The sequence below is a fragment of the Salvelinus fontinalis genome, chromosome 33, assembly GCF_029448725.1.
Source record: "Salvelinus fontinalis isolate EN_2023a chromosome 33, ASM2944872v1, whole genome shotgun sequence".
NCBI lineage: Eukaryota > Metazoa > Chordata > Actinopteri > Salmoniformes > Salmonidae > Salvelinus > Salvelinus fontinalis.
In genome coordinates, this window is record NC_074697.1 from 29,837,673 (window position 1) to 29,858,863 (window position 21,191).

Genomic DNA, 21,191 nt, shown 5'->3' on the forward strand with positions numbered 1-21,191 from the left:
AACGGGAAAGTTCCTGGCTTTTTCCGTGGCTAAACCAACTAGGCTCATAATTGAACAATTGTATTCATATTTACAGATGGAATACAAGTTTGTCATTAAGGCACATGAAAGTTCACATGTTCCAGATGGCATTTCTGCCAAAAAACACATTTTGATTAAAAAATAAATAAAAATAACGTTCAAATGCCTCTCCTGTGAAGTAGTAAGTTAAACAGTTTTCCTTCTAAAGTATGTTAAAAGTATGTTAAAGTATGTTAAAAAGCAGCTTTTCTATGGTGGAATTGTGTGGGCGTACCCCAACAACAGAATGGTGTGGGTATATACCGGTCATTCAAAATATTAATGCGAGTAGACCACGGATTGGCCGGCTCATCCTCCTCAGGATGATGACATCACCATCTATGAGGAAATAGCAAGCATTTTTGAGATACAAGTGTGAGTTTTTTTTGAAGTGTTCATTCTCCAATTGATGCGTTGGCTACAAATATGAGTATAGGATGAGTTAACATTATTTGTGTATGAGTTAACAGAATATTTTCACTGGACCTTTACTTTAAAACTGCAAAAAAAAATCTCAGCCTCATGGCAACATGTGTAGAGCAGCAGGAAAATGTGCATCATTTTCTCTCATCCTCATGGCAAAATGAAAAGAATAGCATGAGATGAGCTATAAAACAACACATTTTTATCTCTGTCCTATGGCAAAATGTGTAGAATTGCATTAAATTAGCTTTAAAACTGCAAAGTGTGTAGAAAAGTATTATAAAACTGCACATTTCTCTCTCTGCCCCATGGCAAAATTGTTGAAATGCAGGAAGTTAGCTGTTTCCCCAACAAACAAAAAAAGTCCCCCCACAAACGTATTCTTCCACTTATACTGTGATTTTAAAATACCCCTCCATATACACCCCCCCCCCCCCCCCCCCCCCCAAGAGAGGCATAGTAAGTCTTATCAAACTGTGTAGAATGTCAGGAAATGCGTTTAAAAATGTCAAAAAAGTATCCAAGGGAGGTCATCCGGACACAGTTGTTTGTCCGGATGACCCCAGTTTGTCCCCCCAATGTACTGTTTGTCCCCCCAATATCTACACCACAATTTCGCCCTTGCCTCATAGTGCTCATCACTGCCTTTCTAAAAGTGCAAATGAAGGTTCTTACTACACCCCATCCTCCCTTCCTTCCTTTCTCCTAACGGAACCCTAAAGCGTCCTCCTGTTGACTACATTTCCTCAGTGACGTAGGAGTCTACGTACATAATCCATTTAGGTGATGCTTTTCGATGAATGAGTGCCCCCTCCCATCCCCATCACTAGTACTATGGCTTGTCTATAAAAACAGAACGCGGGGAGAGCCCACTTATTTTCACCGGTAGGCTATCCACGATGCAAGGGGGCAATGCATGTGGATCAAACAGAGAAGCTTTCACCTATTACAGATTATCTGAATTTCTGATATTCATAATGATGATGCAATGCCTATGGTTTTTAACTAATGCAGTTACATTTCAATTGGTGAGCTACGATCAGAAAGAGAAGCATAGTTTTCACTAGAATTTGGGTCTGTTTCTACACAACATGGGTAAGTGGCTTATTATTGTCAGTGGTTGTTTGCATAATATTTTATATTGATTGTCACAATTTAAATAGTTTGTCAACCACGTTTTAAACAACAACAAATGTAAATAATTCACGACTGTTTAAATCAAGAAGATTAATTTGCAAGCAAAAAGTACTCTATTTCTCCGTGTGAGCCTTTTCCTAAAACTGCGGTAGATATAGAGGCTCAAAGTTACTGCAGTGTGAGTCACTTTGGCGCACATGTGCAGTGTCAGTTGATAAAAAGAGACGATTTCTTGCGTGTACGCTGACTGCACATTATTAACCAGCCAGCCAGCATCCGAGACCGACCGCAGATAGCAAATCAATCCCCAGTTGATGCGCTTCTGTTGTTTGTGTACCACCGAGTTAAGGCTATCTGTGTAAAACCCTGTCATTCATTCCCAATATTCAGAGCAGGCTACCACTTCGGTCTTGTTAAAAAGGTAAAGTAGACTAAACAGGAGAATGAGAGAAATATTCAAAAGTGCTATTCATCAACAGGCCAATCATTATAACCTGTTGCCTATACATTAGATAGTAGGATACAGGTTATTTTACATGTTGACACGACAGAATCACATCAGAATGTCATTGAGTGCATCATCCTATGTCATTCTACCTGTGTCCGAGTGTTCATGTGATATTCCAGCAGCCTATCTATCGCTTAGGCATTAAGGGACTCTCTTCATCTCTTCGCCAGCTATTTTTTTTCACGTTGACATGACATCGTGACGCGTTCTCAATTCTGCGTCATTCCTGCGCACACGGAGACAACTTCCAATCACCCATCAGAAGTCTTTAAAGAGACAGCGCGAGGCGTGAATAGGTCCGCATGCTGCAGTGCGAGCTCACCCTGCTCTGAGTAGAGCGCGGGAGATGAGGGAGGGGGTGGGAAGGAGCGCCAGCGCCTGGGGGTCCTTTGAAATCTCCCCAAGGTAACAACTGTAGAACTGCACGGAATGACAACGACTTTGGGTCGACAAACTATTCTCTCTGCTGATTATAGTCTTCTTCCTGTTGCTGGCTTATATCCACACCGGTACAAGTGATATGACATTGTAGGCTATTCAGAAGAAGAAAGTCCCTGTCTGTGCTCCAGCGAAAATTAATCACTAGCTACAGTATCTCTATGGAAAACCGAATAGACAGGATACTCTGAGGTAGACTTCCATTTGATCGTAGCTGTCCATGGTGCTGAAAAGTTACCTAGCCTCTTGCTACTAAAACATTCAATGTCTTCGAAACAAGATATAGTCAACCCTGAGCAGCAAGTGCCTCTGTATGCTCCGAAAAAAGAAACGAGTCTGTCCTGTGGGAAAACAAAACAGGCTACTCGGACTGAGGTAGCCTACTAGAGTGGAGCTGAAAGACCGGTACTCTCTTGCTACAGTGTCTTGAAACAAGAGGTGTACCTGACTCCTGAATATTGATAGTCTTAGGAAATATTGGCTAATAAGACCATCAAATTGGTACTTAATTCTTCAAAAAATAACAATTAGACACAGACTCAGACAACCGATGCATGCCGGTGTCCTACTGTTCCCGTTCTGATTTGGCCAAGTATCACTTCCGTCTGATCGTTGAGTTTTAGCTTTTGGTTAGAAAATTGATTTGACCAGCAGTGCCCGTCAACATGCCCAATTTGGAACACACGTGCAAAGCTATCGAAAAGAAAGTGAGCATTTATGGAGGTGTTTACCGTTCTCGTGACAGAAACTTGGCCAATGGGTCTCTTGTCAGTGGGATCATCTCAATTGCATTCTCCTTGGGTACTCTCTCTTTGCCTCCTTCTCAAAACCTACTGGAGAAGGTCAGCGGGCCGGAATATCTGGCTTTTTCATCTAATGGGGTTTGAGAAGGAGGCGAGGAGAGGACCCAAGGAGAATGCAATTGAGATGATCCCAGTGCGACTGCATCCTTCTTGCGTAGGTACTGGTCAGGCGTTGGACAGCGACACAAAAAACTCTAAAATCGCCGACTTTTGTAAAAATGTTGGTGTGGGAAATGTAAGGTTATAACTTCGAGTTCTCTCTTATCTTCTTAGATAAACCCCGATTATATATTCAGTGAAAAACAAATACAATAAATACCAATGAACTTTCAAACCATTGATTCTAAAAATATAAGATAATGTGGGTATCTTGGTCATTATTTGTTCACTACTATGTTGTCACATAACATATTCTCTAGGTCAGACAGAACAGGAGCTAAGGCCAGTGTAGGACAAGACAACTACATCAGCACCACTAAGAGCCAGTACACTTACACAGCTTATTAAGAATGGCTTCAACTTATTTCTAAAATACCTAAAGTATCAAGTAATTGATAATAATGTTGCATGGGTTTATGTTTTTGTTCCTATATGCTGTGATATTTCAGATGTAGAAATGCAATGTGACTGCTATTACAGTCAGTGCATCAATACCTTGGCTCTAGACTGCTTACTGCTTAAAACTCATTGTAACAGTCTACAGTCATGGCTACTGACGTCTGGCAAATCTCTACCCCGTCTGCCCACCAGGCCCATCCAGCTGTCTTCATGTGTATCCCTGGTGGATTGAGTGTTAAAGACAGAGAGCTAACATGTGTAGTTAGATCAAGTGTGAAGGTTCTACTGCAAAGCCCTACTCTGCAGTCTGTGGGGTCCCTCCACACACCAACAAGCCAATCCTCATTCACTATGCGTTTCCACAGTAAATCATGTTCTCCCGCTGTCTCCATGGTGACCGTGGCATTAGATTGTTACTGTAGCAACAGCACCACTGGTAACAGTCTACAGCCATGGTCGCTAGGGGGCAAACCTGCATCACATTGACAGGGGTGCGTAAGGAAGGATGTGTGATGAGTTCCTCAGAGAAAGACTGGAAACGTCAAAACACGTGCAGTGATGCTGTGACCTTTGACCTTAGAAAATGGGTATATTGTTTGAGATTACGAGGTTGTGATGAGGGCACAGTGTTTGTTACCAGCACTTTGGTGCATGGGCTGACTAGTGTAACAAGTCTGTTTAGAATACTGTGCTTTGCTCATGAAGCAACCAAGAAATGTAGAGATCTACTTTAGACAAATAGATGGCTCTGTTCAGGACAAGCCTGACATTTCAGCAGTTAGACGGTGCAGAAAGAGCCCAGACTATTTGCAGTAGCATAATACAGCACATTGATCCCCCAGGCCTGTGAAAGAGAACAACGTGAACTTGATGACTTGTGCATGAAAACAGTGGTGTTATCTGGATTCTGATGTATTCTGCCTATTGAGATATTAACCTTAATCATTCAAGGATCCGTCACAATTATATATTAAACACATATCCCTGAGGGGAGAGGAAAGAAGTGCCAGGAGCTGATGAAGGAGATTCCTGTAGTTAGTGAGTGTTTATCATCAGAGCACAGCCCTGGGTTAGGTACACACTTATAAGCTATAAATGAAAGACAGTGTGAAGCGGAGGGAGTACACTGAACTCTAACATGTCATCTATTTTTCACCAGCCCACATAAGCCCTGGTAGGAACAGACAGAGCAGTTCTGTAGAATACAGATCAGTTCAAGAGCTACAATCAGTTCTTCATGAGGATATTGAACTATGTGTTTATCTCCATTATGTCTGTAGATCTTTTTCTGACTTCCTTCTTTATACAGGTGCTTCTGATCTTCTATTTCCTACTTTCTCTGGTTGTCCTGCTTCTTCTTTACCTAAAAGCAACACAGTTTAATATAAATAAATGTTATGTATTCAATTAGCATTTTATAAAATGATGAACATGCATTTTATCTCTCTTTTATTTTATTTTATTTCTTACTCCTGTTGACCTTTCTGCTTTGGAGTAACGGCATATACAGGTAACTGCCAAAATAATGGAAACACTTGAGTAAATGAGGGATACAAAATATATGCCCCCATCCACAGGGCACGATTGGTTTGATGAGCATGAAAACGATGTAAACCATATGCCATGGTTGTCTCAGTCACCAGATCTCAACCCAGTTTAACATGCATGGGAGATTTTGGAGCCACACCTGAGACAGCGTTTTCCACCACCACTAACAAAACACCAAATGATAGAATTTCTCATGGAAGAAAGTTGTCGCATCCTTCCAATAGAGTTCCAGACAGGTGCATTGAAGCTGTTCTGGACGATTATGGTGGCCCAATACCCTATTAAGACACTTTATGTTGGCTTTTCCTTTAGTTTGGGACCTGTATTTAAAGCATCTCAGCATAGGAGTGGTGATCTAGGATCAGGTGCCCCTTATTCATTGTCATCTAAAAGGCTAAACTGATCCTAAAATCAGCAATACTACTCTGAGATGCTTGATACATAGGGCCCTTGATAGGATCTGCATTACGTACGCCTGTAGATGTGGTGTGAACGTCCTCCCAAGGCTGCTAGGCTGAGTGCAGTCCTCATGATTAAGAGTGGCCCTACTCCCTGTACTGTTAGAGGCTACATGCTGATGCTCCACTTTGACAGCACATAAAGTCTTACTGTTCAAATAGGAGAGCTCAGACTGATGGTTGAACAGACAGACAGGGGATTGATGAGCACCAATTCCTTCTACACAGACTATATATACAAAAGTATGTGGACACCCCTTCAAATTAGTGGATTCGGCTATTTCAGCCACACACGTTGCTGACAAGTGTATAAAATCACACACAATAGACACACATTGGCAGTAGAATGGCCCTTACTGAAGAGCTCAGTGACTTTCAAATGTGGCACCGTCATAGGATGCCACCTTTCTAACATGTCAGCTCATCAAATTTCTGCCCTGCTAGAGCTGCCCCGATCAACTGTAAGTGCTGTTATTGTGAAGTGGAAACGTCTAGGAGCAACAACATCTCAGCCGCAAAGTGGTAGGCTACACAAGCTCACAGAACAGGACTGCCGAGTGCTGAAGCGTGTAAAAATCATTTGTCCTCAGTTGCAATATAGCACAAGAACGGGTTTACATGGCCGAGAAGCCGCACACAAGCCTTAGATCACCATGCACAAAGCAAAGAGTCGGCTGGAGTGGTGTAGAGCTTACCGCCATTGGAAACTGGAGCAGTGGAAATGCCTTCTCTGGAGTGATGAATCACGCTTCACCACCTGGCAGTCCGACGAACTAATCTGGGTTTGGCGGATGCTAGAAGAACGCTACCTGTCCGAATGCATAGTGCCAACTGTAAAGTTTGGTGGAGGAGAAATAATAGTCTGGGCTATTTTTCATGGTTCGGGGTAGGCCCCTTAGTTACAGTGAAGGGAAATCTTAAAGCTACAGCAAACAATGACATTCTAGACGATTCTGTGCTTCCAACTTTGTGTTTGGGCAACCTCCTAACCTTCCTTTCCTGTTTCAGCATGACAATGCCCCCTTGCAGAAAAGCGAGATCCATACAGAAATGGTTTGTCGAGATCGGTATGGAAGAACTTGACTGGCCTGCACAGAGCCCTGACCTCAACCCCATTGAACACCTTTGGGATGAATTGGAATGCTGACTGCGAGCCAGGCCTAGTTGCCCAACATCAGAGCCCGACCTCACTAATGCTCTTGTGGCTGACTGGAAGCAAATCCTTGCAGCAATGTTCCAACATCTAGTGGAAAGCCTTCCAAGAAGAGTGGAGGCTGTTATAGCAGCTAGGGCGGGGACCATCTCCATATTAATGCCCGCTATTTTGGAATGAGATGTTCGATGAGCAGGTGTCCACATACTTTTGGTCATTTAGTGTATCTTCAATACATGACAACTTATGACACTGTGGGTGCATCCCAAATGGCCCTCTATGGGCCCTGCCCCTGGTCAAAAGGAGTGCACTATAGGAATATGGTGCCATTTGGGATGCAGCCTGTAACAAAGTGAATGGCAGTAGCCTGAATGCCAGTAGTGTCTTCTTACCAGTCCTGAGATAGGCTGACCTTTCATCAGACTGAGGGGCACGACAACCACATGGCAGAAATGCTGGCTACTAGGGATTCCCTGTGTGGACTCTCCATACTTCACCTAGGGGTTGTGTATGTGTGTGCGTGTGCATAAATGCAGGGAAAATCATTCTCCAATGATTATTATTACTAAGGCACTGCACCAGTTTACACTATGTCATGTCAGCACTTCAATAATGCCCTGAAGACACAGTTTGTCACTAAGGAGATTAAGTGTGAAAGAGAGTGTGAGGAAATGATTGAATTAAAGAGAAACTATGAGAGAAGAAGAACACAGACAATGAAGCAGTCTTTTTCTACAGGTATTTAAAAGCACTAGAGAGATAATCCATGGCAGCATTGTGCTGGGCTGGCATTTGGCAGGCTGATAAGAGACAGACTGACCTCCCACACAGAATTACTCATATCTTTACAACACTTCACTCTTCCTCCATCAAAGTATTTTATCCAACCTCCTAACAACGTTCCTTCACATTCCTATCTATTCTGTCCGTGCCCACACACATTCTGCCCACACCCACCAGTTTTTTCTCACATTAACACTTACAGATCCCGGTGGAGCTGAAAACACTGAATAATCATTAACATTTATGACAATAAACTTCCCCCTTAGTTAACTTCCATCTGATTGTATGCTGATGATACGTGTACTAATTATTTGGAACTGCAAATAAGTTAGGCCAAGATGGTCATTTTACATTGTATTCTTCCTTAATCAATGTCATCTGACATATCTTACCACTGAACTCGTCTAATTCCATCGTTCCTCCACTCAGGAATGCCCACATTCAGCTGTTTGTTTTCCTGCCAATGTGGCAAAGGCCTCAACCACCCACCCTCTCTCCCAGCCCTCAGCCTCCCACCCCCCTCTGCCAGCCATCAGCCTCCCACCCCCCTCTCCCAGCCTCCCCCTCCCACTGCCCTCTTCCCTCCCCCAGCCCCAAGCTCCCTGTCCCCAGCCTGGGGTCTCTGTAACCGTCTCAAATGGCACCCTATTCCCTACATAGTACACTACATAGGGAATAGCTTGTGATTTGGGATGCAAGCCTGCGTTCTGAGTCTTTAGGCCTGCAGCCAGAGGGCCAGATGTGGCAGCAGGATACAGTAGAGTTGTTCTGCCAAGGCCCCGCCAGCCCTGCCCCAGGCCTTCATAGATATATCACCACACACAGACCAGAGGCGTCAAGCATTTTGGGCACAGTGTGCCACATAACATTGGGGAAAGTAGACGATACTGGATAGTATTACACATCATACAATAGCAATCTAATTTGACAGCAATACTCTTAAATTAAAACTGTTAGTATGCTTATAATCATATTTTTTCCACTGTAGATACAACATTGAAAATGCTGCCACAAATGCCATGTTAACATACCAATGCAGCACATGGGTTTCACAGCATACAACATAATTACTACCCGTAGTCACACAGTCTTACCGACATAACGAACAACCAGGTCTCCAAAATTCAGCAGTCAAATTAACCAGATCCTCTTCTTTGTAGTGACATAATATTCTAAATGGAATATTCCAGCTGTGGTAGGACAGAGAGACCTTGGGCTGACCGTTACCCTCGAAAGGACAGGAGCCTGGCTCTTTTTATACCATCTCCGGCCACGCCTGCGCTCCTCCAGCCGTGGCTGGCCCAGTCACATCGTCTGGAGTCCACACACATAGCCTCCAAGTCACTATGTGCTCCCCTCTTCTCACCTTTTCCCTTCACTTTTGGACTTCAATGCACAACAGATCAGCTGTATGTGACCAGGTGAAAAAACCTATACAAGCCAAACCATTTCATAACCAATACACAACCTACATTGTTGTTACCATATTAGTTAAAGTAACGTCATAGTCAACATAGCTAATAGAACTAACGTGTTAGTAAACCCGCTACAATTATGCAATATACAGTGTACAGTCAAGTAAGCAGTTGATTCATTCTCTGATCCTTTGATTGGGTGGACAACATGTCAGTTCATGCTGCAAGAGCTCTGATAGGTTGGAGGACATCCTCTGGACGTTGTCATAATTACTGTGTAAGTCTATGGAAGGGGGTGAGAACCATGAGCCTCCTAGGTTTTGTAATGAAGTCAATGTACCCAGAGGAGGACAAAGCTAGCTGTCCTCTGGCTACACCATGGTGCTACCCTACAGAGTGCTGCTGCGGCTACTGTAGACCTTCATTGCAAAAAAAGTGATTGAATCAATTATTTGGTGACGTGAATATATTTAATACAGTTTTATCTGAAAAGGATCACTTTTTAAATGTTTAACAATTTTATTTGCATGGAAATTCACTGAGGAGAATGGTCCTCCCCTTCCTCCTCTGAGGAGCCTTCTCTGGACCAGAAATACAAACAAACAAACACATACTAGGAGTCTGAAAGTAAGCAATCAGTTGGTGCAACACATCTTTGGGTTTTACAAAAGTGCTATTGAAGATATACTACAGTGGAGGCTGCTGAAGGGAGGACGGCTCATAATAATGGCTGGAACAGAGCAAATGGAATGGCATGAAACACATAGAAACCATGTGTTTGATATATTTGATACCATTCCACTGATGCCTCTCCAGCTGTTACCCTGAGCCCGTCCTCCCCAATTAAGGTCCCACCAACCTCCTGCGATACACTATACCCTATATATTAACATATCTTAAGAGGTCTCAATTGTTTTATTGTATTTGGGGGATATCAATATTGCAGAAGGTTTTATCACCATATAATGGTTTTGGGTGACCAACATAGGGTCTGAGGCTACAATAAACACCAGCTGACCGTACAACGCAAACTGATAGTAGTCAAACCCTATGTGATCCATGACACCTGTTGTCTTTGAGAAAGGAAAGGGAAATACCTAGTCAGTTGTACAACTGAATGCATTCAACTGAAATGACTTAGTCACGTGACACATGTGCACAGGAAGCTCATAAGCAGTCAAAAGCCGTCATAACCCCTCTATAACCCCACCCTGGCCAATCCTGCCCTAGGGACAGGAAACGGGGAGCTGCTGGCAGAAGAAACATGATGGCAAAAACATTTGGAGAGAGAGGGGGAGGGATGCCAAGGGAGATGGAAGAGAGTGGAGTCACATTCCCCAAACATCTGGAAACAATTACACACATTGAATACAAAAAGCACACAGGGTTCTTGGAAGGACACCCCCAAGCACACTCACCCACTACACTGCCATACAAAACACTGATAAATCAATCCCCCATGAGCTCTGGTGATTTAGCAGCACTATCAGAGTGGGGCTAAAACACACTGGCTATGCAGATTTCTCCATCTAGTGGCCACTGCCTTCCACTACATCTCTGGTCCAATGAACCAGTGGTGCAATTGGAGACTTTTCTCACATAACATGTTTTTCTGCATTTGGCCATATATGTGCATTGGATCAGAGTCTCTGTGGAAGGCAAGTCTGAGAGCGGAGGTGTTGCAAATACTTGGGTTAATTCAGTTACCAAGAAACAAAAGAAAATTGTTTGAAACAGAAGAAGTACTACCTAGACATATTGATTTAGCATGCTCATTTCTGTCTCCATTTAAAAACATTATTCCCTCCTGTGCTTAATAAACATATCCCAGGGTTGTGGTAAGGTACAGTGCTCTAGTGTTTATGTTCTCAAAGATGTAGGTAGGGATTCTCTGTGGGTAAGGATCCAGACACTGGACAATAAAGAAGTAAACAGCGAAGAGAGACACTAGAGAGGATATTCAGAGTTTGGCTTTGCAATCCACAAGAGTTTACTCAGCTTAATTAAGTTGCATATTTTCTCTGCAGATCCTACAAGCATTAGGGAGTGAAGATTCTTTATTTTAGCTGTTGAATGCAATCTCCTGACAAATCCCCGCCTCCCAATATGTCAATTATACCTCAACTGAAAGAACTCTGTTTTCCAATGCTTCTATTCAAACCAACAAGACAACAGCCAGCAAACAAACACCTTTATAACTCACTAACTAGCCTTGTGAGGAAAACGCTGAGGTGTCGAGCATGGCGTAATGTGATATTATATACAGTGACGTAGCACGTTACCCAAGACAACATGGAGGACCTGGGCATCTGGTGGGACCAGCAGTATCTAGCACCTTTGCTTGTGATTCGAATGAGATGCGGCTGTGACTGATCTGAGTAGAAGCTGCAGCACAGCAGGCCTTGTCGGGGGGGGGGGGCTTGTGACATCAGAGCGGTGCCATACGTGTGACATCAAAGAGACTGTGGTAGATAACCTAGGGAGATGTACTCAGGGAACCAGCCTAGGCCACAGCTCCTGTCTGACACACACTTCTAACTGCTACTGATTGGTAGACATGTTGGTTAAAATATAAAATATCCTTCTGTATTATCCTTCTGTCTCTCTCTCTCAAACTTTGATGCAGTAATGTCCATTCCATCAGGACAGTAAATATAATGGAGGGGTATCTGAGGTGAAGTGTCTCTGGTTCTCTGTCCTGCTCTCTGTCTCCTGTGGGAGGTGAGGTGTTGAGCAGGGCTCAGAGTGAAAGCCCTCCTGAGCTCCAACAGATAGCCATGATAAGAGCTGGTTGGCAGCCAGCAGTGGAGGTGTACATGTCATTCTCCCTGACAGCCAAAAGGGGCGCACTGGTTCTGTCCACACAGTTTAGACTGCTGTGAGGGAGTGGAGGTAGGGGCTGGCTGTGAGCCAGTCTTCTGTAGGGAAACAGTGGGAGAGAGTTAACATTTGGAACTGTGACAGTGCCTACCCCTAATAGTACCTACTCCTGATACAGTGACAACAAAACTCACAAGGAATGTTCATAGCAAGGAAATATTCATCCAAAGGGAATGCATACATTTGATTGTTGACATTTACAAGTCAATGAACATAATTTCAAACAGGGTCAGATATGCAACTTTGAATCAACACAAATCAAAGAAGAAATGTAAAATCATGAAATGTGTTCTGTTGTCAGTGTACCGCTGGGTGTCACCATGGTGACGCGCTCACTCTCAGTAAGCACTTCCATTTAAGGCACATGACAAACACACACACACGCGAGAGGCTTCAAGCATTTTGGACAGACTTGGTTTCACCCCCCCCCCACCTATGTCATTCATCTTCTGCCCTACTCACCTGTGTCTGTTTGCGGATGGGCCGAGCTGGTTGGTTGTCGGGGTGGTTGGGCGCCCATGGCCCCAGGCTCTGATTGGAGTAGAAATCCATGGGGTACACCTCCTGCCAGCCCACCTGCTGCAGAGCCACAGCTGCCTGGTAGAGGAGAAGATGGGAGGGAGAGCAGAGCAGAGAGGACAGCAGAGGGGAAGGCAGGAGAGAAGACAGAGGTTAAACATAGATCATCTGCACACACAAACAACACAACCAAGACAGAGGACTTCCAGCAATCCATTCTTTAGTCCTGTCCTTTTACTACAGCCCAACATACTGCCCAACATACTGCCCATCATACTGACCAACACACTGCCCAACATACTGCCCAACACACTGCCTAACATACTGCCCAACATACTGCCCAACATACTGCCCAACATACTGCCCAACACACTGCCCAACACACTGCCCAACACACTGCCCAACACACTGCCCAACATACTGCCCAACACACTGCCCATCATACTGCCCATCATACTGCCCAACATACTGCCCAACATACTGCCCAACATACTGCCCAACACACTGCCCAACACACTGCCCAACACACTGCCCAACATACTGCCCATCATACTGCCCATCATACTGCCCAACATACTGCCCAACACACTGCCCAACACACTGCCCAACACACTGCCCAACACACTGCCCAACATACTGCCCATCATACTGCCCAACATACTGCCCATCATACTGCCCAACATACTGCCCATCATACTGCCCAACATACTGCCTAACACACTGCCCAACATACTGCCCATCATACTGCTCAACACACTGCCCAACATACTGCCCAACATACTGCCCAACATACTGCCCAACACACTGCCTAACACACTGCCCAACACACTGCCCAACACACTGCCCATCATACTGCCCAACACACTGCCCAACATACTGCCCAGCATACTGCCCAACATACTGCCCAAAACACTGCCTAACATACTGCCCAACATACTGCCCAACACACTGCCCAACATACTGCCCAACACACTGCCCAACACACTGTCCAACATACTGCCCAACACACTGCCCATCATACTGCCCAACACACTGCTCAACATACTGCCCATCATACTGCCCAACACACTGCCCAACATACTGCCCAACATACTGCCCATCATACTGCCCAACATACTGCCCAACATACTGCCCATCATACTGCCCAACACACTGCCCAACACACTGCCCAACACACTGCCCAACATACTGCCCAACATACTGCCCATCATACTGCCCAACACACTGCCCAACACACTGCCCAACACACTGCCCAACATACTGTCCATCATACTGCCCAACACACTGCCCATCATACTGCCCAACATACTGCCCAACATACTGCCCAACATACTGCCCAACATACTGCCCAACATACTGCCCATCATACTGTACATACAGCCCATCATACTGAACATACAGCCCATCATACTGTACATACAGCCCATCAAACTGTACATACAGCCCATCATAATGTAGACACAGCCCATCAAACTGTACATACAGCCCATCATAATGTAGACACAGCCCATCAAACTGTACATACAGCCCATCATACTGCCCATCATAATGGAGATACAGCCCATCATACAGCCCATCATAATGTAGATACAGCCCTTCATACAGCCCATCAAACTGAACATACATCCCTTCATACTGTGCATACATCCCTTCATACTGTACATACAGCCCATCATACTGTACATACAGCCCATCATACTGCACATGCTGCCCATCATACTGCACATGCTGCCCATCATACAGCCCATCGCACTGTACATCAAACTGAACATACAGACCATCATACTGCCCATCATAATGTAGATACAGCCCATTAAACTGCCCATCATACTGTACATCATACAGCCCATCATACTGCACATACAGCCCATCATACTGTACATCATACAGCCCATCATACTGTACATACAGCCCATTAAACTGCCCATCATACTGTACATACAGCCCATCATACTGCCCATTATACAGTGCATACATCCCTTCATACTGTACATACAGCCCATCATACGGTACATACTGCCCATTATACTGTACATACTGCCCATTATACTGTACATACAGCCCATCACACTGTACATACAACCCTTCATACTGTACATACAGCCCATCACACTGTACATACAGCCCATCATACTGTACATACAGCCCATCACACTGTACATACAGCCAATCATACTGTACATACAGCCCTTCATACTGCCCATCATACTGTACCTACTGCCCATCATACTGTACATACAGCCCATCATACTGTACATACAGCCCATCATACTGCCCATCACAATGTACATACAGCCCATCATACTGTATATACAGCCCTTCATACTGTACATACTAGAGGTCGACCGATTATGATTTTTCAATGCCGATACCAATACCGGGGACAAAAAAAGATTTAATTACATATATTTTTTTCCTTCTTCTTTAAATATATATATATATATATATATATATATATATATATATATATATATATATATATATATCATACACACACACATTTTTGTAATAATGACAATTGCAACATTCTGAATGAACAATGAACTCTTTTATTTTAACTTAATATAATACATAAATACACACACGCACACAGCTCTGAAGTGACAATGATACTGAAGAGTCTGCTTAGGAGACAAATACTCTCAACTGTTTGAATAAAAATAGAGTTTAAGTTACCTGTGATGAATGTTGAAAACAAAAACTTTAATTTCTATATGCAGGAAATCCTATTTTAATAATGGGCATGGTAAGAATTGACAACCAAAGTGTGAGTCATAATTCCCATGACACCTAGCAAAATCTGAAAAGCGGTTCCTTCATTTATTCCATAGGATATTTTTAGATTCACTTAAAATAAGGTCTGTGTTTCGTGTAGGCTTACATCACCGTGCCAATTTTATAACTGTGTAGATATCCATAGGACAAGGTAACTCTGATCAATATTGGCTAAATATAAGCAAAGATTTAAAAAATTGTAGAGTGGATTTATGAAAATATGTTGACAAACGTTACCTTATCCTAGTGAGATTTACACGGGTATCAAAACGAGGCGGTTTAAGCCTGCACGAAACACAGACCTTATTAGAAGTAGATCAAGACATTCTCTATGGAAGACATGAACGGTAAAATAACGAAGGAGCCCTTTTCAAATTCAGCCGCAAGTTATTACAGGAATTATAACGCGTCGACTATTTCTCTCTAAACCATATACCTTTGACTAATCCGGAAACTATCACCTCGAAAACAAAACGTTTATTCCGTTCTGTATTTTATCTAACGGGTGGCATCCATGAGTCTAAATATTCCTGTTACATTGCACAACCTTCAATGTTGTCATAATTACGTAAAGTTCTGGCAAATTAGTTCGCAAAAAGCCAGGCGGCCCAAACTGTTGCATATACCCTGACTCTGCGTGCAATGAACGCAAGAGAAATGACAATTTCACCTGGTTAATATTGCCTGCTAACCTAGATTTGTTTTAGCTAAATATGCAGGTTTAAAAATATATACTTGTGTATTGATTTTAAGAAAGGCATTGATGTTTATGGTTAAGTACACATTGGAGCAATGACAGTCATTGATTGATTGTTTTTTATAAGATAAGTTTAATGCTAGCTAGCAACTTACCTTAGCTTACTGCATTCGCTAACAGGCAGGCTCCTCGTGGAGTGCAATGTAATCAATGCAAGATTGGATCCCCCGAGCTGACAAGGTTAAAAATCTGTTCCTAGGCCATCATTGAAAATAAGAATGTGTTCTTAACTGACTTGCCTAGTTAAATAAAGATTAAATAAAGGTGTAATTTTTTAAAAAATAAATAAATAAATAAAAAATCGGCAAATCGGCGCCCAAAAATTCCGATTGTTATGAAAACTTGAAATCGGCCCCGATTAATCGGTCGACCTCTAGTACAGATGCCCATCATACTGTACATACAGCCCATCATATTGTACATACAGCACATCATACTGTACATACAGCTCATCATACTGTACATACAGCCCATCATACTGTACATACAGCCCATCATACTGCCCATCACACTGTACATAGAGCCGATCATACAGCCCGTCACACTGTACATACAGCCCATCAGACTGCCCATCATACTGTATATACAGACCATCATACTGTACATACAGACCATCATACTGTACGAACAGCTCATCATACTGTACATACAGCCCATCACACTGTAGATACAGCCCATCATACTGCCCATCACACTGTACATAGAGCCGATCATAGAGCCCATCACACTGTATATACAGCACTTCATACTGTACATACAGCCCATCACACTGTACATACAGCCCATCATACTGTACATACAGCCCATCACACTGTACATACAGCCATCATACTGTACATACATCCCTTCATACTGCCCATCATACTGTACATACAGCCCTTCATACTGCTCATCATACTGTACATACAGCCCCTCATACTGTACATGCAGCCCATCACACTGTAGATACAGCCCATCATACTGCCCATCATACCGTACATACAGCCCCTCATACTGTACATACAGCTCATCATACTGTACATACAGCCCATAATACTGTACATACAGCCCATCATACTGTACATACAGCTCATCATACTGTACATACAGCCCATCACACTGTACATACAGCTCATCATAAGGTACATACAGCCCATCACACTGTACATACAGCTCATCATAAGGTACATACTACCCATCATACTGCCCATCACACTGTACATACAGCTCATCATAAGGTACATACAGCCCATCACACTGTACATAGAGCTGATCATACAGCCCATCACACTGTACATACAGCTCATTATACTGTACATACAGCACATCATACTGCCCATTATACTGTACATACAGCCCATCATACTGTACATACAACCCATCATACTGTACATACAACCCATCATACTGTACATACAGCCCATCATACTGTACATACATCCCTTCATACTGTACATACATCCCTTCATACTGTACATACATCCCTTCATACTGTACATACAGCCCATCATACTGCACATACAGACCATCATAGTGTACATACAGCCCATCATACTGTACATACATCCCTTCATACTGTACATACAGCCCATCATACATCCCTTCATACTGTACCTACAGCCCATCATACTGTACATACATCCCTTCATACTGTACATACAGCCCATCATCCTGCACATACAAACCATCATAGTGTACAAAGTTCATGATCAAGGCTTGGGGCCAGTTCCATTCCAGTCATTTTCCATTGAGAACATGTATACGATTTAATTACTGAGCTGCCTGTAGTTGTCATCAAGGTTCTTTTCAATTCATGATTTCAATTCCTACTCATTTCCACAAATGACTGGCATTGGTATGTCATTGAGGTAGGGAGTGGGCTGATGGAAAAGGCAGAAGTGTTAGTGTTGGCTGAGAAGGAACAGTGAGGGAGAAGAGGACTGTATGGGGCACAGATTTATTCAGAAAATCATGGGACAATGTCTGACTTCACACATGCCAGACAGGCGTCAAAATATTGAGTGGGGATGACAAGCGTGGATGTCACTATATTTCTACCTACCTTCCTAAATGGCACCCTATTGCCTTTATAGTGCACTATATAGGGAATAACCTTTATAGTGCACTATATAAGGAATAGGGTGCCATTTAGGACAAGCCCTGTAGTGCAGAGCAAAACAGGTGTTGGAGAGGAACTAACACAGTGCTTTACCATGTGCGAGAATTACTTTGATCCAATGATTCATACTGGCTATGAATGGCATTAGTGAACATTAAGATAGAGATAAAAAGAGAATTCAATTTATAATACAGATGATTTTCCAATTATCTCTATTAAAAAGACACGGGTCATGGAGAGATTTAATTTGATAAACAATTATGTAAATGATAATCAACTCTTGTATTGTACATGTTCTGCCTACAATTTCAATCATTTCCCCTTTGTTATCATGTTAAACCATGTCAATACTAGAGCCTGGACGATACCAGTATTGTGGCAAGAAACAAAACACAAAGCGGATATAAGTTCTTCAGGAAAACAGCCCTGATGCTGGAAACAAACATCATGTTGTCCTCCAGAGTCACATGTATTTATTTTTCTAGCTATATCACACAGTATTTTACATACAGCAGGTTTTTAAAGGACCAAAGAGTAAGATCTGCTTCGTGTTTTCATTTTTGCCATGGAAAGAACATTGCAATATTGGTATCATCACAGCTCTAGTCAATAATGTAATGTATTCTTATCAATCACTCATTTTTCTTTCATTTCTTTTCCCCTTTCCTTTCATCTCTACTCTCTCCTCTCCAGCTCCAATCTATCTCCTCCCTCCCTCTCCCTGTGTAAACTAGCTGCTCCTGCTAATCCCTTCACTGACAGGAGGCAAGTGTGTCTTATTGACTATAAATATAACATGAGACGCTCTGAAAATAACCACTGCTCCCTCTCCACCCATATCTCTCTTCCCTCTCCTCCCCCATCTCTCTCTTCCCCCATATCTCTCTTCCCTCATATCCATTTCCTCCCTCATCTCTCTCTTCCCTCATCTCCCCATATATCCCTCTTCCTCATCTCCCCAGCTCCTAATGCACCACAGAGGAAAGCAGGGAAAACAGACACAGATAGTCTGTTAGAGAAGAGGTGAATTAACTTATCAAACGTACACACACAAACGCAGACAGCGCAAATAATTCATATGTATGGATAGTATCTGAAAAGGGCCGTCAAGGAACCTAGGGACCATTTTACTAGAAGTCTTCTGAACACAACTGAACGTCAGGGAGGGATATTACTACTGGGCGAATCACAGTCACACAGCGTCTGTAGCATTAGTCAATATCATAGCAGCAGCATAAACGGTGCACTATCACAGATATGGAATGTACTGACCTTGGACCATAGCTTGAAATAAGACCATGATGATGCTAATGCTAATCCTCATACGACAGGCACCTTTCCCATTAGGAAACTAACCTAATATCTAAGAAAATTAGTGTCTTAGTCACAATGTAAATTGTACATTTTAAGCGTATGACTCATTTCTAAACAGTAATGACTGACAGCGCTTACATTAACACCTCTTTGTGTCTCTAAAATGCAGCCCACGTCATATTCATACTCCTGTGCTTGATATCACTGTGCAACCAAAGCCTGTCTTAAGGGACGCACTACCTCCATAGGAGTAAAAAAACAAACATTTGCTTATCAGATCCATCTCTTCCTAGTTAGAAAAACAAGCTGCAGCTGGGGTGCAGTGTGGCGAGGCCACCAGCGAGGGGAGCTGGTCTGCTGTGCTGTGGTGTGAGAGTACATCAGTCAGTCAGAGAGAGAGAGGGAAAAGAAAAGTGCAACCATTGAAGAACAAACACCATTGTAAATACAACCTATATTTATGTTTATTTATTTTCCCTTTTGTACTTTAACTATTTACACATCATTACAACACTGTATATAGACATAATATGACATTTGAAATGTATTTATTCTTTTGGAACTAATGTTTACTGTTAATTTTTTACTGTTTATTTCACTTTCGTTTATCTATTGCACTTGCTTTGGCAACATAAAATATGTTTCCCATGCCAATAAGCCCCTTAAATTGAAATTGAAATTGAATTGAGAGTAACAGAGCTGAAAGACAGAACATAGGGGCTCCTACTGAAGAGCGTTGTCCATGCCCGCCTCTCTCCCCAGTCCAATCCAGCCAGCCTGCCTCTCTCCCCAGCCCCATCCAGCCCGCCTCTCTCCCCAGTCCAATCCAGCCAGCCTGCCTCTCTCCCCAGCCCCATCCAGCCCACCTCTCTCCCCCTAGCCCCATCCAGCCAGCCTGCCTCTCTCCCCAGCCCCATCCAGCCCACCTCTCTCCCCCTTGCCCCATCCAGCCAGCCTGCCTCTCTCCCCCTAGCCCCATCCAGCCAGCCTGCCTCTCTCCCCAGCCCCATCCAGCCAGCCTGCCCCTCTCCCCCCAGCCCCATCCAGCCAGCCTGCCCCTCTCCCCCCAGCCCCATCTAGCCAGCCTGCCCCTCTCCCCCCAGCCCAATCCAGCCAGCCTGCCTCTCTCCCCCAAGCCCCATCCAGCCAGCCAGCCTGCCTCTCTCCCCCCAGCCCCATCCAGCCAGCCTGCCACTCTCCCCCCAGTCCCATCGAGCTAGCCTGCCCCTCTCCCCCCAGCCCAATCCAGACAGCCTGCCTCTCTCCCCCAAGCCCCATCCAGCCAGCCAGCCTGCCTCTCTCCCCCCAGCCCCATCCAGTCTGCCTCTCCCCCCAGCCCCATCCAGCCTGCCTCTCCCCCCAGCCCCATCCAGTCTGCCTCTCCCCCCAGCCCCATCCAGTCTGCCTCTCCCCCCAGCCCCATCCAGTCTGCCTCTCCCCCCAGCCCCATCCAGTCTGCCTCTCCCCCCAGCCCCATCCAGCCTGCCTCTCCCCCCAGCCCCATCCAGCCTGCCTCTCCCCCCAGCCCCATCCAGTCTGCCTCTCCCCCAGCCCCATCCAGCCT

At 43.9% G+C, this 21,191-nt stretch overlaps 1 protein-coding gene and 1 long non-coding RNA gene across 2 annotated transcripts in view; one reads left to right on the plus strand and one right to left on the minus strand.

Annotated features, from left to right (window-relative positions):
- The first annotated feature begins 1,144 nt into the window (after nucleotides 1-1,144).
- On the plus strand, nucleotides 1,145-7,794 carry LOC129831977 (uncharacterized). Its single transcript, XR_008755847.1, has 2 exons — nucleotides 1,145-1,578; nucleotides 6,942-7,794. It is a non-coding gene; the product is annotated as an uncharacterized LOC129831977 (long non-coding RNA).
- Nucleotides 7,795-9,779: 1,985 nt separating this feature from the next.
- Nucleotides 9,780-21,191, minus strand: part of LOC129831976 (2-(3-amino-3-carboxypropyl)histidine synthase subunit 1-like) — a 104,547-nt gene continuing 93,135 nt past the window's right edge. Inside the window, exons 11-12 of the mRNA XM_055895665.1 lie at nucleotides 12,627-12,761; nucleotides 9,780-12,202 (exon numbers count right to left, since the gene is read on the minus strand). Of these exons, the coding sequence (XP_055751640.1) occupies nucleotides 12,104-12,202; nucleotides 12,627-12,761 (234 nt within the window). The 3' untranslated portion in view covers nucleotides 9,780-12,103. The remainder of the gene's footprint in view (nucleotides 12,203-12,626; nucleotides 12,762-21,191) is intronic.